Genomic DNA, 23,577 nt, shown 5'->3' with positions numbered 1-23,577 from the left:
TACGCGTCACTGCTAACGCAAGCAAATTATTTATTAAATAATTAAAAAAAAAAAAAAAACACAAAATCCGCGTTACTTTTTGAACACAACTCGTAAACTAACCGTAATGTACATATTCATATTTGTATAATAAAGCATTTGAATACGGATTCATAATTAGATAAGTTACAAAGCATGTAAAAGCAATGCAATATTTGTAAACCGATCCAACTTCAACGGTTCTCACCGATATCAATTGTGTATTGTGTTTACAAATAGTTTCCAAAACAACAATGCATTCGTGAGTAAACATTGTTTTAAATTGCATTATTTCTTTTACTGGACAAGTTTTATTGATAAATTGTTTGGAGTTCAAATTCGTCATCATGATTAATTGGCGTTTAACCGCCTGTGCGATTTTGAACGTTTCGTAACAAGTTATGCAACTTTCCTTGTTGATGTTGGTCCCAGAACGAAGTCCTTCTTAGTCTCGAATTTATATTCGTCAATCGTGGCGTGGCTGCCAAGGCGCGAATGTGCCGATTGTCTCTTGGATATGACAGCAAGTACTTTTTCTTGTCCTAATTTACCGCAAGACCATCTTTTTTGCCGCATTATCCAAACCAGCGACCTTGGAGTTTAAATTTAAATATCGCTTCCGACTATTTTGATTTCAGAAATCTTTACGGACATAAAACGAGTTCCTAAAGCTGACGTTTCCTGTTTCCAGAATACTTAATCGATCGTTTTATTATTAAAATAGTTTTTTAGTAATTAATTTTTGAGTTTTATTTTCCCCAAGGAAAATAATAAGTATTTTTCGAATTTTTTGCTTACCTGGCTAAGACTCCAGCTATAAGGATTGATACAGCTGCCAGATCTAGAAGCAGCAAGTGGCATATGTCCTAGAAGGCTTCTAGTATTTGCAAAAAGGACGGAGTTATTATATAACATAGTTCCTGGTTGTTGATAGTTTATTTTCAGGATGGTCGTTAAACAAACTTGTGGTAACACTACGGCCTCATTCAGTCTATGTGAGGTCTTGACAGGCCGGCCAGTTCAACCTTTGTTTCTATCCAGAAGAAAACAATCGAAAAATTATTATTACTTTCCGAGCAAAATAAAAAAACCTCCAAAATATAAAAATTTGTGATTTTAATTTTAAAATATTTTTGTCCGGTCAAATCAAAACTTTTGCCGTATAAGCAATGTGTGATATTTAAGTATTCTAGCAAATATGCGAAAATGTGAATAAAACAAATTAGAAAATTTTAATTAAACTGTAAATAACACAAATAAAGAAATCGCACAACACTTAAAACGTTTAATAAAATCGTTCTAGACAATTCAGTTATGCGTCACGTAGAGCACCAACAAGAACATCAGCAACAACAAATTTTAGCAAAAAAGTTTGTTGTAATAAAACAACAAAAATCACTCTCACGAGTGTTAACTGCCTGCTACCAGATCTTCCTTAATGACAAAAGCCAACTCAAAAGAGTTCTGATACAAGATTCATGAGAAGAGAGCTTCTAGAATTCGTTTCAATTAAAATCTTAAGCGTATTTGTTTCAAGAGCAATGACAAATATAAGAAAGAATGGATTCTTCAAAGCTGGGGCACCGGTTGGGGAATTTGTTGTTTTTGAATGATGCTCTTTAAAACACAATTTTTTATGCTCGCATGAGCGACTTGTACGCATGTTTATTGAGCATTAATTCAATGAACTAATTCACCACACTGCACTAGCAAAGACACTTGTGGATATGTAATTTGGTGGGGGGGCGAAAGCTAGCAGCAAATTGGTTGAGAGTACATATTATATTTTGAGAAAGTAACATTCGAGGAATTGATATTAAACTCACTTTATTTTCTCACTATATACACTCATGGACAAAATAATAGGTGTACATAGCTTTGGTTCTCTATCATTACAAGATTTTGCAAATGAAACAAATTTTATGTGGCAACACAGTTACTTATACTAATTATATGAAAAAAATTACAATTCATCCATTCACAAGAAAACTGTATCATAATAAAACAATTTCGTTGGTCAAAATAATAGGTGTATGAAACTGTTCTAAGAAATTAAAGAACACCTTTGAATTATAATTCCTTACTCCACTGTTTTCTTAGTGACCAATATCTCCTCCATGTTTAATATAACTTTGCCTATTCTATTGAGCATGGCTTAAAATAATTTTTGGCATGTTTCCAATGGAGTGCTATCCCATCCGGATCCTTCTGCCAAAATAACCTGCTTTTTGTGAAATGAAAAGGACGCCAATCTACTCCTAAGGTCGAGATACTGTTGATTAAGAAAACAGTGGAGCAAGGAATTATAATTCAATGGTGCTCTTTAATTTCTTAGAAAAGTTTAGTACCTACACCTTTTATTTTGACCAACAAAATTTTTTTTATTATGATACAGTTTCTCTTGTAAATGGATGAATTGTAATAATTTTTATATAATAAGTATAAGTAACTAAAGTTATTAATATTACTACACACAATTTGTTTTCATTTGCAAAATCCTGTAATGATAGAGAACCAAAGTTGTGTACACCTATTATTTTGTCCATGAGTGTATATGTACATATGTATATTGGGGTAGGTAAATGTATGGGAAATTTTTTTGCGAGTCAACTGCCACTTTAACATTATAATAACCTACAAAGTTGTAATTACTCTCATCTGAACTTTTCCAGTCGTTGGTAGTTCTGAAATGGTTATTGCCGAATGCCGGTGAGGGTTGTATAACAGCATCAAATCTCTCTCCAAGAAACTTTCCGATTTTTTGTTCTTGTCGTACCTGTGTTTCACCTTACTACTAATTATCCTGGGTCGTTCCCTGTTCTTCGAAATATGTAGTTCATTGGCCAAACAACAGAGTATGAGAGAAGGAACCAGCGGGTTTGGGGATCAGAATATACCCGCGGTAGGTATGTCTGTCGTAAGAGACGACTAAAATACCAGATTCAAGGGGCTGTGTAGCGCAACCCTTTCAGGTTGCCTGCGCTTCTCCAAACCCAATTGTCAACCTCACCTATCCGCGGCGAATCCTGTCACTAACAGACGAGCCTCTGGCGAGCCCAAGCTCCTCATGGAACTTAGAGGTGGGGAGGGAGGGATGGCCTGAAGGTTTAATTTGGCCATATAAATCGTCCCCGAGATGGTCGGGCTAGCACCTTAATGGTGCTGTGTTACCGGAGCTTACCTGATTTGTATCCGGCAAAGGACCATCACATCGATAACACTCCCCAAAGCCCTCGGGGAGAAACCTTATCGCTACAACAACAACAACGTCGTTCTAGATGGTGAAACAAATTGGACGTATTACCACTAGTTTTATAAAATTTTTTTGCAATAGTGGTATATTGCAAAAGTATTACTGATTTTGTCAAAATGGATCCAAATGCTTGACTTTATACTTCGTAGCTTTTTGGCAACACAATTTTCGCCTTCCAACTCAATGATGTCTTCTGGTGCGTGTATATCTACATATACGAATACATGTATATACATATGTGTATATAATATGAAAAAAATAACGTACCTTCCATATTGAACTTTTGTAAGAATTTTTCAATATTCAGAGCCACCAACTTGTTAGGTATTCATCTAAAATAAACACAAAAACTGACATAATGTATGTAATGTTATTTATTCATGTTTTATTTGTCTTACCAAAGTTTTAGACGCTGGTAATTCTGCCGCTAGAAAAAGGAATAAAAATTGGGAATACAGTATTCGATATTTAGAAAAAAAAAACATCGATAATTCGCACCATGAACCTAGTACTCGTTGTATTGATATTTACATATATCGATACTTTTGCAGCTCTAGCTTCAGCTTGACTGATTGGCCTTGGAAAATCAGTATCGCTTTGACGTTTCACAACAGTAGTGCGCCCTGGCTCGAAACCACACTTGCATTCCTTCTGGGAAATTCTTTCCGTTTTTTCGTGCGCCCATTTGGGCTTGTCAATCCCGGTGTTCTTCCCGCATATACATTCCGTTTTGATTTACATGTTCCATTCGTTCTACCAATCTTTGCCCGGTCTACTGCCTTTGACTTTTGTGGTCTTTGTCGAATCTCCTCCATCAGCACGCGCTTACTGCATTGCTGAACCTCTTCTCAAAACTAAAGTTAAGTGGCACATCCTTGTTCTTATAGCGCATAATCCTTCTTTGCATGTCGATCTTGATGCCATGGTCAACTAAGAAGTTCACTTCCAATATGACTTCATCAACAGTCTCTGCCACAACGAATTTGTATGGAACTGGGACCTTCCCAATTACGACCTCACATGTCACTTCTCCCTGTACTTGGTGTACTCGCCAGTGACCGTACGCAATCTTGCTTCATGTAATAGCTTTACTCTCCTGGTGACCAAATCAGATCAGATTAAGGAATGAGATTCGCCCGTATCTATAGTCAGTAAACGCTCCTTGCCATCCACATATCCTGCTACGGTAAGACTGTTCGATTTCTTTCCGTTTGCGATACAGATCTTTACATCTGGCTCGCTCTTGCTCACCTCCTCCAGCTTTATACTTAAGGCCACCCATGCTGTTTGAACCACTACGGTCAAGACCGCAATGACGTACAATGTGACCTGGCATCCTGCATTCGAAGCATTTGATTACTCTGTCACTCCGCTTTTGCGATCTTTTCAGTGCCTCCAATATTGTGTCCACCCAGTCAGTCCTTTCTACTTCCACGCGGCGTGATTTGAAAGCTGGCTTACACAGAAGCGGTGCTGTTTGGGTTTGCGTATGTCGCTCGCTTCGTTCTGACATCCCAAATTCCATTTGTGAAAGTTTGAATTTTAACTCTCTCAGTGTATTCCACAAGGGCGTTTGCATTTGCAAGGTAAGCCAATCTTTCAATATCTGCCACGAACTCTTGCAATGTTTCACCAGCCTTCTGGTAGCGGTTCAGTAGCTGCATGCTCGGTTTTGCCTTTCTAGAGCGGCCATCAATGCTTCTTAACTGTTCTGCTCGCCCTATGGAATAGTCTGTAAGATTTCAGCTGCAGGGCCTTTCAATGCCACGAACAGAGCGGCAACTTTATCTTCAGAATTCCAGTTGCTCACTGCTGCGGTCTTCTCAAATTGGAGCTTGAATACCTGAAAAGGAGCAGAGCCATCAAGCGTTTGGGATTTCACCTTCAGAGAAGATGTTGAAGTCATTGAACGCTTTAATTGTAACTCCTGATTCCGACCTTTTAAAGCATCAATCTCGGCCTCAATTTTATCTTGTCGATCACTGAACCCTTCATGAAACTTCGTAAGTTTCTCTTCCATACGCGCTTCCAGTTGTGCAGAGATCTGCAATGATACCTGTACTGAAATTTGTGCCGACATTTCCGATATACGTGCCTCTTGTGGTTTAATTTTAGATGCTATTTCCGACGACATATCTGACATATGTACGTGTTTCCTGTGATCCCAGGTAGGTTGACATCTTTGTATTCTGTTCTTCCAGCTCTGTTTCCATCTTGGATGTTATGCGGATTTCTTGCGATTCCAGGTGAGATGCCATATATGACTTTTGTTTTTCCAGCTGTGATGACTTGGGCGATGTTCGGACAAATTTGCCTGCCTCGCTGTTAATCCGATTAGCACCAGTTCGTGGTCTTAAAATCTTTAGTGTAAAACTATCAGTTTACATGACTGTATGCCATTTTCAAGCAGGATTAGATCCATCAGGATGATTACTTGATTTTTACTTACTTCAAACATTCAGATTTAGTTCAAACTTCGTAAACTTATAAAACACAGATGACAATACAATGAAATAAAAGCGAGGTAAAAAGGGACTAGTAGAATAGTACAAGCTGACCAAAATGGAGGAGCTGTAACTTTTCTTATAGCGTGGGTGAATAAGCTGAATCTTTATAAGTACCCCAAGCACTTATAAAAAAGTAAAGTGAATCTGACTAATCTTCTTGGGAAAAAAGTTAAGTTTCTTTCATTTGAAATATACATTTCTATGGTTCTTGGGAATGAAGTCGAATAAATTTACGTTAGGTTTATGTCCGTGTTGGCCGTTGAAAGTGAGATAGTAATTTGCCAGAGACTAATACCTCCTTCCAATTTAAGGAGAAAACAAGAATAACAATAATTTTTGCAATAAATTATGTGGTTATACAATTATTATATCCTCGGTCCATTCATCAGACTTAACACTTTTCTGTTGTCCCGTGGAAAACTTTTGAAGACTACCACGATTCAGTTGTTTGCGTGGAAAACCAACACAGTTCGTTGAGGAAAGCTTAGGTCTACATTTGCAGGGTCGTGCGAATATTTTTTGCAAAATTATGCAACATCTCGGGAACGATAGGTGATTATTTAAGTTTCTTGAGTTGGTAATTTTTTGTTACAATTAAGGAGTTTTTAATCAAACTTACCCAACCAATATTTTAAGTATTTTCAATTATCTTAAATTTGATTTAAAAAACTTTGTAATACAACAATTTCGTGCGAAAAGTGAGTTTTATCACGAATGAAATTAAATATCAACCTTTCATGTATTAGATGTTGATTAAAAAAGATAACAATATGTTTCCATAACTGGGCTTAAAGCTTTCCTTAACGAACTGTGTTAGTCTTACACGCGAGTAACTAAAAAGGCTAGTCTTTCAAGCGAACATGAATCGTGTTATTTTTCCATAAGAATTAGAACAGCGTAAGTCTTCCATGAGACCACCGATATATGTATATAGAGTGATTATATATCTTGTTGTTACATACCATTTGCATTTTACATTTTTCTGTCAAAGCTATAAGAAAAGCGTTTATGCAAAGTTTTATCAGGCACTGTTTTTATGCTTGGCTTTCACTGCGTCAAATTTTACCGCAGATTTGGCCCTTTTATGAAAACGGCTTGTTATATAACGTCAAATGCGTTTGCCGTCCGTTTTGACTACAAAGGACAATTAAATTGACCAACAATTGAAAACGACAACTGCCCAACGGCATGACAAATTTGATACAGAATTTCATTTTGACCTAATGAAAACGACCCTCAGGGTTAAATGAAAGGCGAATTCATTACCAGATGTTGTTATACCAACAGCAGCTTATTGCTTCCTTCTGATTATTTTCCATACAACGCCTTCTACATTGTGTACCATACTAAGCGATAAACATCAAAATTACAAACAGCCTCGCTCACCTGATACGAATCTCAAGTTAGAGTTGCATTTTTAGTATTTAGATTTTAACTAAAGTCAAAAAAGAGAAACTTAACAAAATTTAAAACGCCACACGTGTAATTTGTTTTTCTCATGAAAAATTTTACTTCTAGGACTGTTTTTCACGAATCGATTTTCCGAACGATTTTTCTTCGTTCAATAAAATGCATAAGCGCGAATTTACATAATAGCTTTGGTCGCTTCAAAGCTTAGATAACGGCAAGACGTTTAATCGTTTTTTGTAAAGCGCTGTCAAGGCGTAGGCACGCGACCAAAGCGTTTACGTAAATCCTCCTTTTGTTGCGATGCTTCGCCTGACAATAAAGTTTGCAACAAAAAGTTTGTGGAATGTTAAGGGAAACAAAAAGTTGATATATGAGCTGTGTTTTTCTACATGTATATACATCCACATTTGCGATTAAAAAACCTCTTATCGAAAATTACACATAGTAGTAGTGTATGTAGAAATAGTGGAGACACAAACCTTTGAGGTCGAAGTGTAATACGCATACCGAAACTGAAAGTGGAGGATAGTGGATACACACACTATTTAGTATTCGCAAGTGTAGATAAAGTTATGCACTTAGCAGTCCATATAAAGGTTAAGTGTATATGTACATACCCAGTAAGAATAGTACTGGTTAATTGATTATCTTCAAAACTGACAAAACTGACTATAACCTTGATTAGGAGCCATATAGCAGACTTGGTTAATTTTTTGGGAAGGTCGGGCAAAATATAATCACCTCCGCAAAAGTGATGTTCTCTCATTTCCATTATAAGATATTGCATAGCAGTTTATGTACATATGCGTATCTTTTACAGGTTAAATTGACTTGCAAAAACCACCTTCGTTTTGCCCACTTCACTTTCAGTCAGGATTTGCTAACAGGGTATATACATTTGAAAAAACACAGCTATTATGAAATGTAGATTAACATAAAAGTGGTGAAAATGGCAAGGAGTGTGATTTGTATATTATCGGTCTGCCAAAGCGTCAGATCGAAGCACGGGACCAAAGGGTTTATGTAAATCTGCTTTAAGCCGGAGTCATTGGTGCCGTATGTCGTATCGCTGTATCCGTATCCCTAACGTAATCAGCTGTTTATCGTTACGACGGTAAACCAAAACCCAATTGGTTGGCTACGATACGGTTACGACCTTAGCGGCACCAATAATCGATTGCATTGATTGTCATAAGGTTGGTCGAATCAGCTGTTAAAAGGTTACCGATACGGTTACCGATAAAGCACCAATGTCTCCAGCTTTAACTTATGACGCTGTGAAATTCTCCTGCCATGTTTTTTTTACACGCGTATACGTTTACGTTTGCCCGTAAAAAAAAAGGTTATCCGCGCTTAGATAATGCTTAGGAGACCCATCTAGCGGCAGTGGTTAAATAACTAGCTACAGCAACAGGGTGTACCGAAAAGCGGAGACACAACCCTCTGATGGCCATAGGGGATAACATATAACTGAATCAGTTGCGATGAATTGTGGACACGCATAGAATACATAGAATAAGTGTAGAGGGTGAAACATAGACACATATTTCAGTTACATCTGAGTATAATGCGTATTGAAATTTAGTAGGACAAATTTTATGCGCAGCAATTTCAGAGGTATATTTAAAGTTTGACCCTTAGCAGTCCATATAAAGTTTAAGATTAAACGTCTATAGATGTAAAAAAAAACACAGCTATTAGGGGGACTCATGTAACCGTATAAATGCCTTATAAAGTGTGTAAACGTATAAATTTATCTAGTGCGTAAGCGAACTGTCAAATTTTTTATGAAAAATTATTTACACAATTTGTATAAATTTACGCGCACATTTCATTGTGTAAACGCGGTAAACTCAAAGGAATGCAACCTTGCAGACATTACAGCAGGTATTTTCATCAGAAATCTCCAATATCAGCAAGTAAAGGCGTTGTAGTTTTGATTTTTCACTTAATCTTGGAATTTTTTAATTTGTATAACAATCAAAAAAATTTTGTTTGGCAATAATACAGCTGATAAACAATCAAGTTTATCAAGAGTATTACTAGGTGCGTTCATATAACAGCGTGTGTAAATGGATATAATTTTACACCTTATAAGTTTATTTGCTTTCATGAGTCCCCCTATTAATAAATATTTCAAAAGATTTTCGCCACGACATGAAATTAAAACGTTGTGCAACACATCAACCTGATTGGCCGTTTTCAACAGAAACCACAATGCCAACCCAGATTTTCCCGTTGTGCCAGTTTTACCGAGTGCCTGTCAGAATGAAAACACATTGTCCTTATCGACGAAGGCCTTGTACAACAATATGTCTGTTTATCGAAATCAATGGACATTGTTTTACTTGATATTCTTCTGCACGGCGAATTGATTGAATTCGCTTTGCCATCACCATTGTGGATTAGGTATAGTACACAATGGCCATCACCTTGTATAGATTCGCCTTTGTAAAATGGCACCAGAGAACCTACGCTCTCTGGTTTTACCGACGAATCGCTCCGCTTTAGATACTTTTGCGTATTTATTGAGAGCGCTCGGTGAATTCAACATGTTGATGAAACCCCAACCTAGTACAATAACATTCGTGTATTTATTGCTTTTCACTTTTGAAATTATAGCAAGCTGCATGCAAATGTGTGTGCATGTTTTTTTGTATTTTTATCAACACAGATGAAAGTTGTGAGTATAAATACAAATACACAGTGTGGATGTGTGTAGACATTCTCCTATCGAGCCCTATTGCTACTGCCATGGTAACTACCCATTTTTGCATTATTATTGTTGTTATTTTATTATTGTCAATGCCAACGGCAATAACACAGTCGGCATTCGCGTTAAGACGACCACTGCGGCTTGCTTCCCACCAACACACCAACATCAACAGTGCCGAGTGTTTTGTTATCAAGGTCACCGGTAGATGTCGCCAGCTTCACATAAGTTCCATATGTGTAATGTCGGAATGTAGGTACATATGTTTGAATGCATTTCGGCCTTTTGCTGTTTGTGCATATGTATGCATGTACATATGTATATGTCTGTATCTTTATACAAACCTTTGCTTAGCCTGCTTTAAAACTCCCCCCTCGATTCCTCGTTTGCTGCAAGTTATGGTTTCCATAGTTGTTCTTGCTGGATTTATTTATAGACGACTCCACTATTTTTAGCTCATAGTCGTTTTTCTGCTTAACACGCTCCTCTTTTGTTTTTTAGTTTAGTTCGAGTGTAGTTTAGTTGCTTGACCAGTCTTTTGGTCACTTTGTAGCTGCGCCAATTGGTGGCGTGCCTCTTGTGCCTCTGTCAGCTTTAACGTCTTTTCTGAATTTAATGTTTTCTCAGGTTTTCCCCTTAAATATTTTTTAATAATTTGCCTTGCAAAACTAAAGCTGTACTCACGGTTGCCACTTTGGTCCATTTTGACCAAAAATGGTCCTTTCCAACCCTTTTGGTTCACTTTTTTTGTCAGTTGTCCTTTTTAGCAAAGGCTCACAAATTGGGTATTTTTCTTTCTTCTTCACTGCGGTAAAAGTGCAGAATCCTGCTTCGTCGAGCTTCCTGTTAATTGCAAGACTAGCACATTTGAATTTTCCACGGACCAACATGTTCACGTGGGAACCCCGTGGAGCAACGTACAATTGATTTGAAGCAAATTAATGAACTGTACTAGTTTTCTACGTGAACTACAGAAAAGTGTAGTCTTCCATGGGACCGACGATATAATCTTCCATTTACTTAAATGAATTTCTACCCACGACTGCTAACTATGTGTCGCATAGATTCATTTCAATCATAGCAATTAACTTATTTTTTTATTTTCGTTTAATGGTTGATAAAACGACTTTTCAGAAGGTTGGATATTTCGATCGGCTATCAAACACTCTTCGCAATAGACTTTTGTCACAAGCCGAGTCAAATAAATATTATGCCGATCCTGTACATCAGTGAATAGAGAATTTCTGCCTCTTGGTAGTTTTACAAAGCTTGTCATTGATAGAGCCAATACGTTGGCCGGCGAAAAAATCAATTAAAAATAAAATGTATTGAGACTTTGCTTATAAATATATCGGCGTACCATACAAAAAGTAACACTTTTAAAGTTGTTTGCATAGGATCACTTTGTTAAAATGTTTGAAAATCTTACATATCGTGTTATACGCTGATATAAATATAAAATTTTCTCACATAATTTAAAACAAATCAATGAATTAAAGGAATTTCAGGGCTATTGTGGATTTAAGCTTGGCATTTCTGTTATTCATTGGCTCACGTTCTGACAACTGTTGGAGGCGATTCGTCCATATTTTCTATCATCGTGCCTGTAAGTTGTTGGCTTTATTCGTGCCATAGATAAAGAATTCCAATCAAAAAAGTTCGTCTGCCGTTTTAATATCATTGAACTTAGTGGCGCTCTAAGCCCATTTTTAGTAATATGTATATGCGTTAATAAATATAAAGTACCTGGGCGACCGAGCTTTGCTCGGCAATCTTCAAGTATGCCGCATAACATACTTTGTTCTACATGTCATCATTAATCAAACTCTACTTCTTTTATATGCACATATCTATATATATAAAAAGAAGTGTACATTTTGATTGTCACTCCATAACTCGAGAACGGATAGAAAGATTGCCATGAAATTTTTAGGAAAGATACAGGAAGGGAGATGATGGTTAGTTGATTTTGAAATCCCAAATCGGTTTAGCCATTCTTGAATTATGATTTTTTCAAGAAAAAATTCAAAATTTGAAAAAAAAAAAAATAAAAAGAAGTGTACATTTTGATTGTCACTCCATAACTCGATTGTTGTTAGTAAATGTTGTTGGGCCACGTTCATTTCAACATTTGCGAAGAGTGAATGGTCATTTATGTATGACGTATCGTGGAGCATGCGAGCAATTAGGTTTGCTTGAAAATGAAATTTGCTTCACGATGCATCTTCTCCACATCAAATACGTACATATCTTATATGCCATAATCGTGTCAACATGTTTTCCTCAAATCCTCTTGAATTGTGGAAAAATACAAAGATTTTATGGCAGAAGACTATTTGATTCGAATGCGTCATCACGCAAGAAACACTGATTTGCTGATTTCATTGAAAATGTATAATGAGGCATTGATAGCGATTGAAGATATGTGCCTTACGATTGCAAATAAAGGATTAGGGCAATTAGGTTTGTCACCACCCAATCGTCCAATGCATAATTTATTTGATTGAGAATTGCAACGTGAACAACAGCATGATCCCAATGAATTGCAAACATTTGTGAATTTGAATGTTCCTAAATTAAATGACCATCAAAAACATGTCTATGATACCATCATCGAAGCGGTACAAATTGAAGTCGGTGGATTATATTTTTTGGATGCGCCTGGTGGTACGGGAAAAACATTTGTGATATCACTCATTTTGGCAGCCATTCGATCGCAACGAAAAATTGCATTGGCACTTGCTTCGTCGGGAATCGCTGCTACTCTATTGGATGGTGGACGAACAGTGCACTCTGCATTAAAATTACCGTTGAATATGCAGGTATAGCTTATATTTATTGATTGATCACTTTAAAATTTAATCAATATTAATTAAAATGTAATTATTTTCAAATTAACAGGTGACTGAACATCCCACGGGCAATATTTCAAGAAATTCTGCGATGGCAAAAGTTTTGCAACAAGAAGCAATATTGCCTGTGGTTCCACGATCAACACCGGCGGATGAGATCAACGCATGTTTAAAGTCTTCTCTTCTGTGGCGACATGTGCAAAAATTGACATTGAACATAAATATGCACGTTCAATTCCACAACAACCAATCTGCAGATCGGTTCTCGAAGCAATTGTTAGATATTGGCAATGGAAAAGTTCAAGTCGATAATACAAATGGATTGATTACATTGCCGAACAATTTCTGTACCATTCTCCAATCAACAGAAGAGTTGATTGAAAGTGTGTTTCCAAATATTGTTCAAAATTACAGGAATCACAATTGGTTGAGAGAACGCGCAATACTGGCACCAAAAAATTTACACGTCAATTCAATCAATTATCAGATTCAAGACAAATTGCCAGGTGCAGTGACATCATATAAATCTGTTGATAGCGCAATGAATGCAGATGATGCAGTGAATTATCCAATTGAATTTTTGAATTTAAAGGTTGGCTCATCAATTATTTTACTGCGGAATTTAAATGCACCAAAACTGTGGAATGGCACAAGATTAGTAGTAAAAAAATTGATGCCGAATTTAATTGAAGCGACAATATTGAACGGAACAGCGAAAAATGAAATTGTACTCATACCACGTATTCCACTGATTCCAACAGATATGCCATTTAAATTTAAGCGTTTGCAATTCCCAGTGCGTCTATCATTTGTCATGTCCATCAATAAGGCACAAGGACAAACGTTTCAAATATGCGGATTAAATTTGGAGGAGCCGTGATTTTCACATGGACAGCTATACGTGGCCTGCTCAAGAGTTGGAACTCCAAATTGTTTGTTTGTGCTCGCTTCCATTGGGCAAACTAAAAATATTGTATATTCAAATGTTTTGGATTGACATTAATAATTTTAAAATACAATGCATTCATTTCATAAAAAAAATGTATAATCTTTCATTTCTTTTTTTGGTTGGTTGCTACGAAGTGCAACGGGGTCCGCTAGTATTATATATTTTTACGTACCAATATTTGATTTCCTTAAAAATAGATTTCAAAAACATATCAAACACTAACCGCAAAATGAACTGGAATGAAAAATTTGAAATGGATAATTCCAGCCTATAGTATAAGGGATTGTTATGACAATTAGTGAAATCAATAACTAAGTTATTTAGGTCGGGTATCTTCATGCGCCGAATTATTAATTTCAAACATTTTTTAGTTATACACTATGAAAGTCTCACAATTTTATTACATTCCAAAAACTTGTAAATTTCAGGAATGACAACTATCAGTTAGTTTAATTAAATGTCAACTTACTTCCCTAAGCGCCATCTGTTGGTAAGTAGCTAAATGGTTAGATGTCTTTTTCAAATTGAACATAGGCCTCTAGTGTTCAACGGTAGAAAATTACCTTGGTGAGATATCTTTTTGCTATGTTCAGAAATCTTTCTAATAGTATTCTGTGAGAAATTGCAATTGTTCATTTCATATTTGGCAAAAATATGCATTTAAATATATTTTCCTAGAATTTGCCGCGGTGCCTTGATATTGCATTTCAATTGTATAATCGTGTGTGAAATTAAGAAAATTAAGTCGAATCATGTGTAAGATTTTTTACGAAGATTTTTAACTTTAAAGCTTTAATAGAATATTAGTAAGTAGAGTACTATTTCGTCTAACTAGCCCAACCCTAAATGGCAACCCTACTCAAAAATGTCTCTATTGTCATGCAAAGTGAAATACCTTTCGTTTGATACCCTTATCGGCATATCTCATGCAATTTTTTTTTTTAAATTCCGAATAGGTGGTAACCTTGTGAAAGGCGTAGAAGGTGATACATTTTCTATGTGCCAAATTTCATTTAAATCGATTGAGCCGTTCCCGAGATCGTTCGGCTATACAAACATACAAATATACAAGAATTGCTCGTTTAAAGTCATAAGATAAATGCAAGGCGCGATGACCTCCGAAAAGATTTTAGGCGGAGTTTCTCTTCCAATTTGAGTTTTCTCGCTGAAAAGCTTTTCATGGCAGAAATACACTCGGAGTGTTTGCATATAACTTTTTTGCAGTTGAAAAAACTTGGTTTTAAATTTTTAATATTTGCTTAATTTAATTCGTTATCAGCTAAGTCCTCTCATAACAGTTCAGCGGCATCATATGTTGCGGTGTAATACATTGAACAATGTAAAATTGTTTTTTTTTTATTACTATTGTTTTCGAATATACTCCTTCATGCAAAAAAACAAAAAAAAAAAAATGTGGTCCTTTATTTGAAGATTCGGTCCTATTTTTGATTTTTGGTCCCAAATGAAAACATGGTGTGGCAACCGGGGCTGTACTAAACATTTGTATATACATTTTGTAAGGCCATCAGTACCAGAAATGCTTTTAACTTTTCTCTACAACATTATTTTCTGATCAATTTCAAACAATTTGGTACAGTCATAAGTGGAGGCTTACTTTTTAAAAAGTCATTAATTGAAACTTTGGTATGGTACCTACTTATGTACCTAGATATTTACAAGGCCTTGCCCGCACCATAAACATATTTTGATTCATTAAGAATTACCTGGGTCTCGATTTGAGCTACATACATAATATTCTTGGTATTTGCCGAACAGAGGAGATCGAAAAGAAGAACCTATCCCGAAATTGTCCTGAAATGAACACAAAAAATAATACTGAAAAGACCCACCTGGTCACCAATTAATCCCAAAAACTCTACTTAAATGGTTCGGAGATAGTACCGAAATGTTCTCGAACTAGTTGTAAATTGATTCAGTAAATAAAATGATCCCGAAATCATTCACGAAATGATCCCGAATACGATATCGAAACGGTACCGAAAAGTCCCGAATTCTTCCCCGAAAGACTTATTATTAGTATGGAGGGAACACTTTCTGCCCTCCTAATTGAAACAGCGATGTACCGCCCATGGAAGATGCTGAGGCCGAGCCCGCAATCGATGAATTAACGTTCCCCTGCCGTGAAGAAAAACCTCACCCCAGCGTAAATGCTGAACTTAGTATCAGAGCAAACTACTACAAGACCGTGCAATTACTTTATAAATGAACCAGCATCAACACAAACAACAAAGTCAATTAAAACACTGCGCTGGCTAGCCCATGTAATGCGAATGAAAGATGAAGCTCCGGTCAATAAGGTATTCCTACTAAAACTCGCCCACTTAATCAGAAGAAGAGGACAGCCCCCTTATTACCGACATCATCCCGAATATAGTCCTGAAATTATCCATAAATGATATTGAAAAACCCTCGAAAACAACAAGACAAGAATCCGAAATAGCGCAAAATGATCCGGAACACAATCTCAAATGGTCTAGTCATAAATAACAGTTGCGGGATCCCGATTCCGAAAATAATCACGATATGATCCTGAAATAGACTCAAGATAGTTTCAAAAGATCCTAAAACTATGCCGCAATATTCCAAAAAGATATCCGGCATCATCCCATCCCATTCCGTCGATATGATACTTGAAACAATCTCATAATGGTTTCGAAGTACGCGGAGTATAGTATTATTCGATCAAAAAAGGAGGCGATGACTCAGTACACTGTTGCAAAATTGTATGCTCAAAGTAATAAAGATTTATGAAAGCGTTTATACTGAGAGGAGTAGAGTTGAAGGTGCCACTGCTCACCTTTCATAAACTGCTTAGGCTTCGATCTTTAAGACCCATATATAAAATATCAATGTAAACATTGTTAGAGTTAAAAGGATGTGTTTCCACGAGGGTAAGACCCGACACCTTACAATTGTAATAATATTGAATTAACTCAAGCCCAATTGCAATGATAATGCAATAATAAAATCACACGACCACCTCACAATTGTTTGACCATTCGATTGGACTGATTTCTTACGCTGTTCAATCGTATCCTATTCATACACTGGTGGCAGAAAAATTATTGTCACTTGCAAAGTATGAAATCACCCTCAAATCAAATATCAAAATCTTCTTCTTATCCTTTGATAGCAAAAAAAGTTGGAAGTTGGTGTCGCTCGATCTGCCGTTCTCTATAAATATACTTGCAATCTACTCATAATGCATAAGATTGCGTTAAACCCATCTATATGATAGACTGCTTATGTGACGGGGCTTTAAACTCTTTAAGATTACACTGGGGCAGAATTGTTGTGTCCATACTATCAGTTCTGATGTCGTCTTCATGGCAGTAAAAAACACATGGCCTTACTATTGCATTGGCCGTCTCGCAGCCTAGATATGATCGTATTGATCACATCAGAAGTTTACCATCAGTGTTTTGATGACGAAGATTCGAGCAATCTAATGTGCAGTACGACCAAGCGCCAATTTTTCTTGGCACCAGTGTACCTTCACATGTATGCATGTGTGACTTTATGAATTTAGTGATGCGCTGCCCCATGTCACTAAAAATGCGGTTTGTCAAGCTGTTGCTTCGTCAGCCGGTTTGTTGAACGCTCTTGTCACAATCTCACTCTAAAAATAGCTTGCATTTATAAGATGTGCCTAAAAATAGAGCTCATGATTAAATTCAAAACGGCTGATCACATTCACGACGGCGGTGTAGCCGCCACATCTGTCATATTATTTTTACACATGTTCTTACGAGCGTCGTTATTTTCGGCGCGACAGAGAAGCACGACAATCAATCACGAAAGCCGTTGTAGCCAGATTAAACCTAATTCTATTTTCAGGAAGCGACAGTGAGTGGCGTCCTTTTTATTTTGTCAAGAAAAACTAAAATAGAAGTAAATAACAGATAATAAAAGCTAAAATCATTATTTTGGGCGTTTTTTAACATAATTACGATTTTTTTCTAAATTTTTCGCTACTGTTTGCTGTAACTTACATTGGTGGCTGCCGCTTTCAAAGTAATCAAGAAGCCATAGATTGGCTACGGTTGTCGTCAAGCTTTGTTTTATTGTGGTTGTGGTCAGTAGACGCCGTGTTGAATGTGATCAGCCCTAATGTAAGCCTTTGCCGTTTGTATAGCTCTCTGAACAACAACAAGATAGATAATCATATCGCCAACAATGGGACAATGACCAGTAATAATGAGTATTTTGAAATATGTAATGAGTTCGAACGCTTAACGAAGGTATTACCCCTTGCAGAAAAATTTTTATTTATTTATTTATTCAAAACAATTATATCAAATTATAATATAGCTATAAAGCCATAGCAGCAAGGGCCTTAGGCTAATGCAGAAAAAATATTTACTCACTTTATGAGGAATCCGTAAACAAGTTATGCTCCAGCTGCAAGTGGCTTCGGGCACTTCAGAACTCAACTGTCTCCAGTGCAAGATTCAACATATTCATTCCCACGAGAGAAGACTGGGGCGATGGACTTATCAGTGTAGCAGTGTACTAGTAAACTCATTCCAAATGAGTTAATGTGGGTTAAGGACAATTTTACGGCCAAGAGCTCTGTGTAAGCCGCAACTTCAAGCTACACGCTTACTGCCTCCTCGTTCCAGCTGAAGTGACCGCAATTAACGACGCGGGGATCGGATACGATCCAGGTTAGAGAATTTAACATTAATTCCAATAGCGAAGCTGCTATTACAGCCCTGAGATGAATAGTGGTGCCATCTAGGGTGAGCTTTGAGTGGCTGATCTCACTTCCGATTATCTCAAATTATTTCATAATAAGGATTATCTGACTTCCGGGCAACTGTATTTCGGTTCTGTCCGCATGAGTGCAACTGAGTCGCTACTTTTGACTCCTGGCCTTTGGAAAATGTGGAGTTCCGCTGGCCTACTGCTATCCGCGCCTTTACCTTAGATTAAACTAAGCTTCCACCACCTCTTGTAGTATAGCGAGTTCCTTCTGATCGCCAGTCATTTGTCATTGGTGATTGGGGCTCTGACGGGTCCCTGTCAAAACGGAGTCCAAGCGGTACGTCTGATGAATCTAGAAGACTTCTGCAGGAGCTGCCTGATGAAGGATGATGTATAATCAACGAGTCACTGCATGCTAGACTCAGCAGTTTACTCGGAGCTCCGTAGGATTTATATAAGGTCGACGTCAGTCATTTTCGACACTATGCGATTCTCTATGTAATGATAACTTACATTCCCGTTATTTTATGTAGCATCACAACAAACTTTCATCCAGTCTATTTGAGTTTCTCCTTCCGGGGTAGCTACCACTCAACCTAACCTGATCAGATCAATTTAATATTTAAATACAATTGTTTATCGGCACTTAAATGCTCATCTCTGCAGGTAACAACAAAATAAATACTTTGAACTCTTCGTAATGTGTGTGCGTCGACAACAACTGGATTGTGACACGCGCCGGCGGCGGTCAAATGCGGTCATTTCATATTGGCTCCAGCCGAATTAATTTGAATTACTTTTTTTTCGTTTGGTAAAGCCCGGATATGAAAGAAATTAAGTGTGCAGGTGGATTGAGCTTTGGATAGTTGATTTAGAGTGGTCGCATGTCAAACCATAAAGAAAACATAAGAATAAAGTTAAAAGTGCTTGGGGCCAAAGAAAAATTGAGAGAAGTGAAAGCAGTTGAACATTACGTCTTTAAACAATGAAGGGCCAATATTCCAACTGAATGAGATGGGTTAAACCATCACAAATACGCTGCTTCCTCATTTGCACCCCACTCGCTATGCAGGCTGATTTTTTGCTGTTAAATTCACTTCGCAAACTTCAAACAAACTTAAACAAATGCCAAACTAAACTTTTTGTAGCCGGTCAATTCGTTTTTCCAAATTAATTAATAAAAATAGGCTTTATTTGACGAATATGTGCTTTAGTCTCAAGAAGAATGAGAAAATTGAAAACGATTGCTTGACTCTCTTTCCTTTACTAATTGACAGTTAAAGTTTTTGTTACTAAGTATTGGCAGGTAGGTTAAATACCAATAATGGATGGAACTGAGAGATTAAAGTTTATCTCAAAAAAATTATTGTGAACTAATTTCAAGGTAGCTTACTACGAACTGTTATACATATGTAGATTAGTTTAGGCTACCCCGGTAGGGAAATGTCACTTAGACCACAAAAAGATCTTTTCTGACAACACATAAGATAACGGCGACGCACTATAATAACGTTGAGAATCACTGATTGATGTAGTTTCCGAATATGACTGATCTCGACCTTGTATAAATTATCCGGAGATTCGATTATACCAGGGACCAAATACTTTCGCTTAGTACTGACAAGAGCATGAAGTAACTCAATGACTTCATATTACATATTTTACTAAATGAGCTGCTGCCGGAAAGGGTTTCAGGTGTGTTGAGACGTACCACGTAGCCTTTTATTAGACACTGAAACGTCAGAAGTGTAATCACCAACGACAAATGAGCCTTAATGTCAGCAATTACGTACTTACTGCCATCCACTTTCGGCCAGTTGGACTTCGCTACCCTACATGACAAAGTGTCTGTCTACCATTTCCTTAACTGACACGATGCCCGTCTGCGCAATAGCACACTGAAACTGGTTGACGGAACTTTAAACTCCCAATATTTATCCATGTTCGGCTCAATTGTACTTATTTGGACTAAGAGATCCGCATGAAAGTTGCATAGGATATACAAAAAAAATAAAAATACTTGATACGATCTACCTCCGAGGAGAGTTAGGCGGCGGTTCTCTTCCAATTTGCGTCGTGCTCCAGGACGGGTTTTTATGCTGACTACGAACCGCATCTGCCAAGCAGATGCAATTTCACTGAGAAGCTTTTCATGACAGAAATACACTCGGAGTGTTGGCCAGATCACTTCCGAGTGGCGAACCTGCTTAGAAAAACTTTCCTATAATTAGACTTTTTTTTCAAATTTTTGATGTTGCTTTGACCGGGAGTTGAACCCAGGACCCTCGGTGTTGTAGGCAGAGCACGCTACCACCACACCTTGGCGGCCGCTAGTTGCATAGGATATTCCCTTGCCAAATCAGTGACTCCCAGATCAACTGCGACCGCACCACAGTCGAGCCCAGAGCCATTTGGTTATCCGGGTAGACGTTAAATTACCTAACCATATTTGTACTGGAGCAACCCATCCTCTGCAGCGACAGCTTGACAGTGACCCTGCAGCACAAATGAGTTAACCCCATATTCTCCTAGGGAACGAAGGAGTTGAAGCCCGCACAGAGGACAGTTGTCGGTACAAAACAGTCTGCCAGCCTAGGATAAAGTCGAAGTGGATAAGAATTTTGGGCTGGCAAAAGTTAGAGAACTCTTAGCCAATATCACGAATACTGATCAGCGCCATGGCTTCAGGTGGGTGTTGCTCTCAGAAGTACGCATGTACTACTGTATAAAAACAGGAGTAATTTTAAAAAGGGTGGCCGGTGTAAACGAACATTATATCCACAACTAAGAGCTTCTAACGAACAGTCAAATTAGCTTCTCTTTTTTGATATTACATATTATCAAAAGTGGGCGTGTTTATTAATCGATTTTGCGCATTTATATTCATTAAGGAAATGAGCGTACAAAATTTTTTCACGACAGGTCAATTCTTCTTGCAGTTATGGCTCTCCAAACGTGAGGAAATAAAAATAAATATGTGTAAGGCGCGATAACCTCCGAAGAAATTTAAGGCCGAGCTTCTTTTCAATTTGCGTCGTACTCCTTTTAATTTTTCTTACAAATTGGAGGGACCTACATGTTTTATGCCGGCTCCGAATGGCATCTGCAAGGTAGATGAGTTTTCACTGAGAATCTTTTTTGCATGGTTTCGTTCAAATTTAAATAAAATATTCCAAAATTTACTAAAGTTATCGCGGCGGCCACCTGGGGTGATGGAGTGTACTCCGCCTACCACACCGATGGTCCTGGGTTCAAGCCTCAGGAAAAGCAATATCGGAAATTGTATTTCTGCCATGAAAAGATTCTCAGAAAAAATGTTTGCCTTGCAGATCCTGTTCGCAGTTGGCAGAAAGCATGTAGACCACATCCCGCCAATTTGTAGGGAAATTGGAAGTGAAGCTCGGCGTGAGTCTCCTCGAAAGTAAATCGCGCCAAGCATTTATTTTATTTTCTTTTTTTGATTAGTTTATGTCGTTACAAGCTAGCGTTATGTCAACAAAGTTAACATACTCGGTGGGCTTTGATCAGCAGCTGAGTACGAAAACTGCCGACTAATGAATTAAGAAGAACCGGGTGAATACCACTCCGCTGTTTTTCCGAAGGTATCAAATGGAATTTCAAAAAAAGTATTTTGTGCATTTTCTATTTTGTAAAAGCTTATGAATAAGTATTATTGTTTTCTTTTATATTCATTGTTTTGCTAATTTCACAGTTCAGGGTTACCTTCGTTAATGTTGAAGTGCACAGGTCGACTTGTTAGCATAATTTACAATGTACGTATCTATGTATGTGTGCATTTACATATGTATGTAAATTTCATGTGAGAGCCCATTTACCCATTACCTTGACCATGGCATAAACGCCTTCGCGTGTCCATTCCCCGCTTACATTTGATTGAATCGTACAAAAAGGTGGGCATGTAATAAACGATGGCGTTTAAGCGGTCCCAGCTCTGTATGTATGTATGCATGTAATAGTAGAGTATTCCTTAAATGGTAAAGTTGCCCTCATTTTAAAAAAATATCCCCTTAGGTTTTCATAAAAGGTTGCATTTTATGTATCTGTCTATATGCCTCACGGGAAAGTTTTCAACTCAGCAGTAGAGAAAGCTAGAGGGCATTGGAAAATATTGTATGATACCTCCCATCAATGAGTGTTCTTTTGGATCCGACCGTTTTGTGATCTTTCCCTAAATTTTGGGGCATTGGCGTTACTAGTAACCGAAATTAAAAACTTTGTGTAAAAAGAAGAAGAATTTGGCAATAACAATTAAATCTTGCTAGTATGTAATGCGTCCAAAATGTGCAATGTATCAGTTTTCTTCCCGGAAATTAAAAAGATATAAAAGTAAGGGTACGCTTACACAGCCACCGATTTTGATCAACCGATGCCGGTCGCAATCGTCCGATAAAAATAAACACATGTATTTAGATGAGCGTGTGTACATTTCAACCGATCGCCGAATTGTCATCGGCCGTTGTCGTTTTTTACTGCCGATAAATTCGCGCGTGTTCCATTTTATCGTCCGAGACCTTTATGGGATAAGCACATAAAGCTGCGTATTTTTGCGAAAAAGTAAAATGTGAGAAAAAAAGGCGCCGGCCGATAATCAGTTGCAATTTTGGCACCAGCCTGGCCTATTGCAATTGTTCAGTTTATCGGTGGCTGTGTAGCATACCCTCCGAGGGGATTTTAGGCCGAGCTTCTCTTCCAACTTCCGTCGTGCTCTTTTTAATTTTTCCTTGACGTCATGGGACCTACTTATTTTACGCCGACTCCGAATGGCTACTGCTAAACAGATAAGTTTTCACTGAGAAACTTTTCGTGGCAGAAATATACTCGGAGTGATTTATTTTGTTTTGTTGATTTTCCTATAGGGTGGATAAATGATGTACTCGTACTAACATATTGGAACGATGTTCCGTCATCCATTGGCAAATTTTGTTTCGAGACAAACTGGTTTCGGCATTGTGCCATCATCAGTCTCGATTTTCGTTCTGATCTGTTGTTGTCTTTGTCTTGTATTTACAGTTCATAGGTACATGAGCAAGTATTGTCAAAATGGATGTTTGTGTATATTTATGTGCTGTGTGTTCATTTAGAACCGAGGGTGGTTTTTACTGATCAATTTGTGTGGTTGACTGAGC

At 37.4% G+C, this 23,577-nt stretch overlaps 2 protein-coding genes across 4 annotated transcripts in view; both read left to right on the top strand.

The window, feature by feature from the left end:
* LOC137245745 (ATP-dependent DNA helicase PIF1-like) overlaps window positions 1–13,706 on the top strand; it is a 39,055-nt gene extending 25,349 nt beyond the window's left edge. Inside the window, exons 2-3 of the mRNA XM_067776892.1 lie at window positions 12,430–12,723; window positions 12,803–13,706. Of these exons, the coding sequence (XP_067632993.1) occupies window positions 12,718–12,723; window positions 12,803–13,633 (837 nt within the window). The 5' untranslated portion in view covers window positions 12,430–12,717 and the 3' untranslated portion in view covers window positions 13,634–13,706. The remainder of the gene's footprint in view (window positions 1–12,429; window positions 12,724–12,802) is intronic.
* The window catches only part of Mef2 (myocyte enhancer factor 2), a 253,687-nt gene that overhangs the window by 25,217 nt on the left and 204,893 nt on the right, over window positions 1–23,577 (top strand). The gene's annotated exons all lie outside the window — the stretch shown is intronic.

The sequence above is a fragment of the Eurosta solidaginis genome, chromosome 3, assembly GCF_040869045.1.
Source record: "Eurosta solidaginis isolate ZX-2024a chromosome 3, ASM4086904v1, whole genome shotgun sequence".
NCBI classification, from domain to species: Eukaryota; Metazoa; Arthropoda; class Insecta; order Diptera; family Tephritidae; genus Eurosta; species Eurosta solidaginis.
This window is presented reverse-complemented; position numbering and strand designations above follow the sequence as displayed.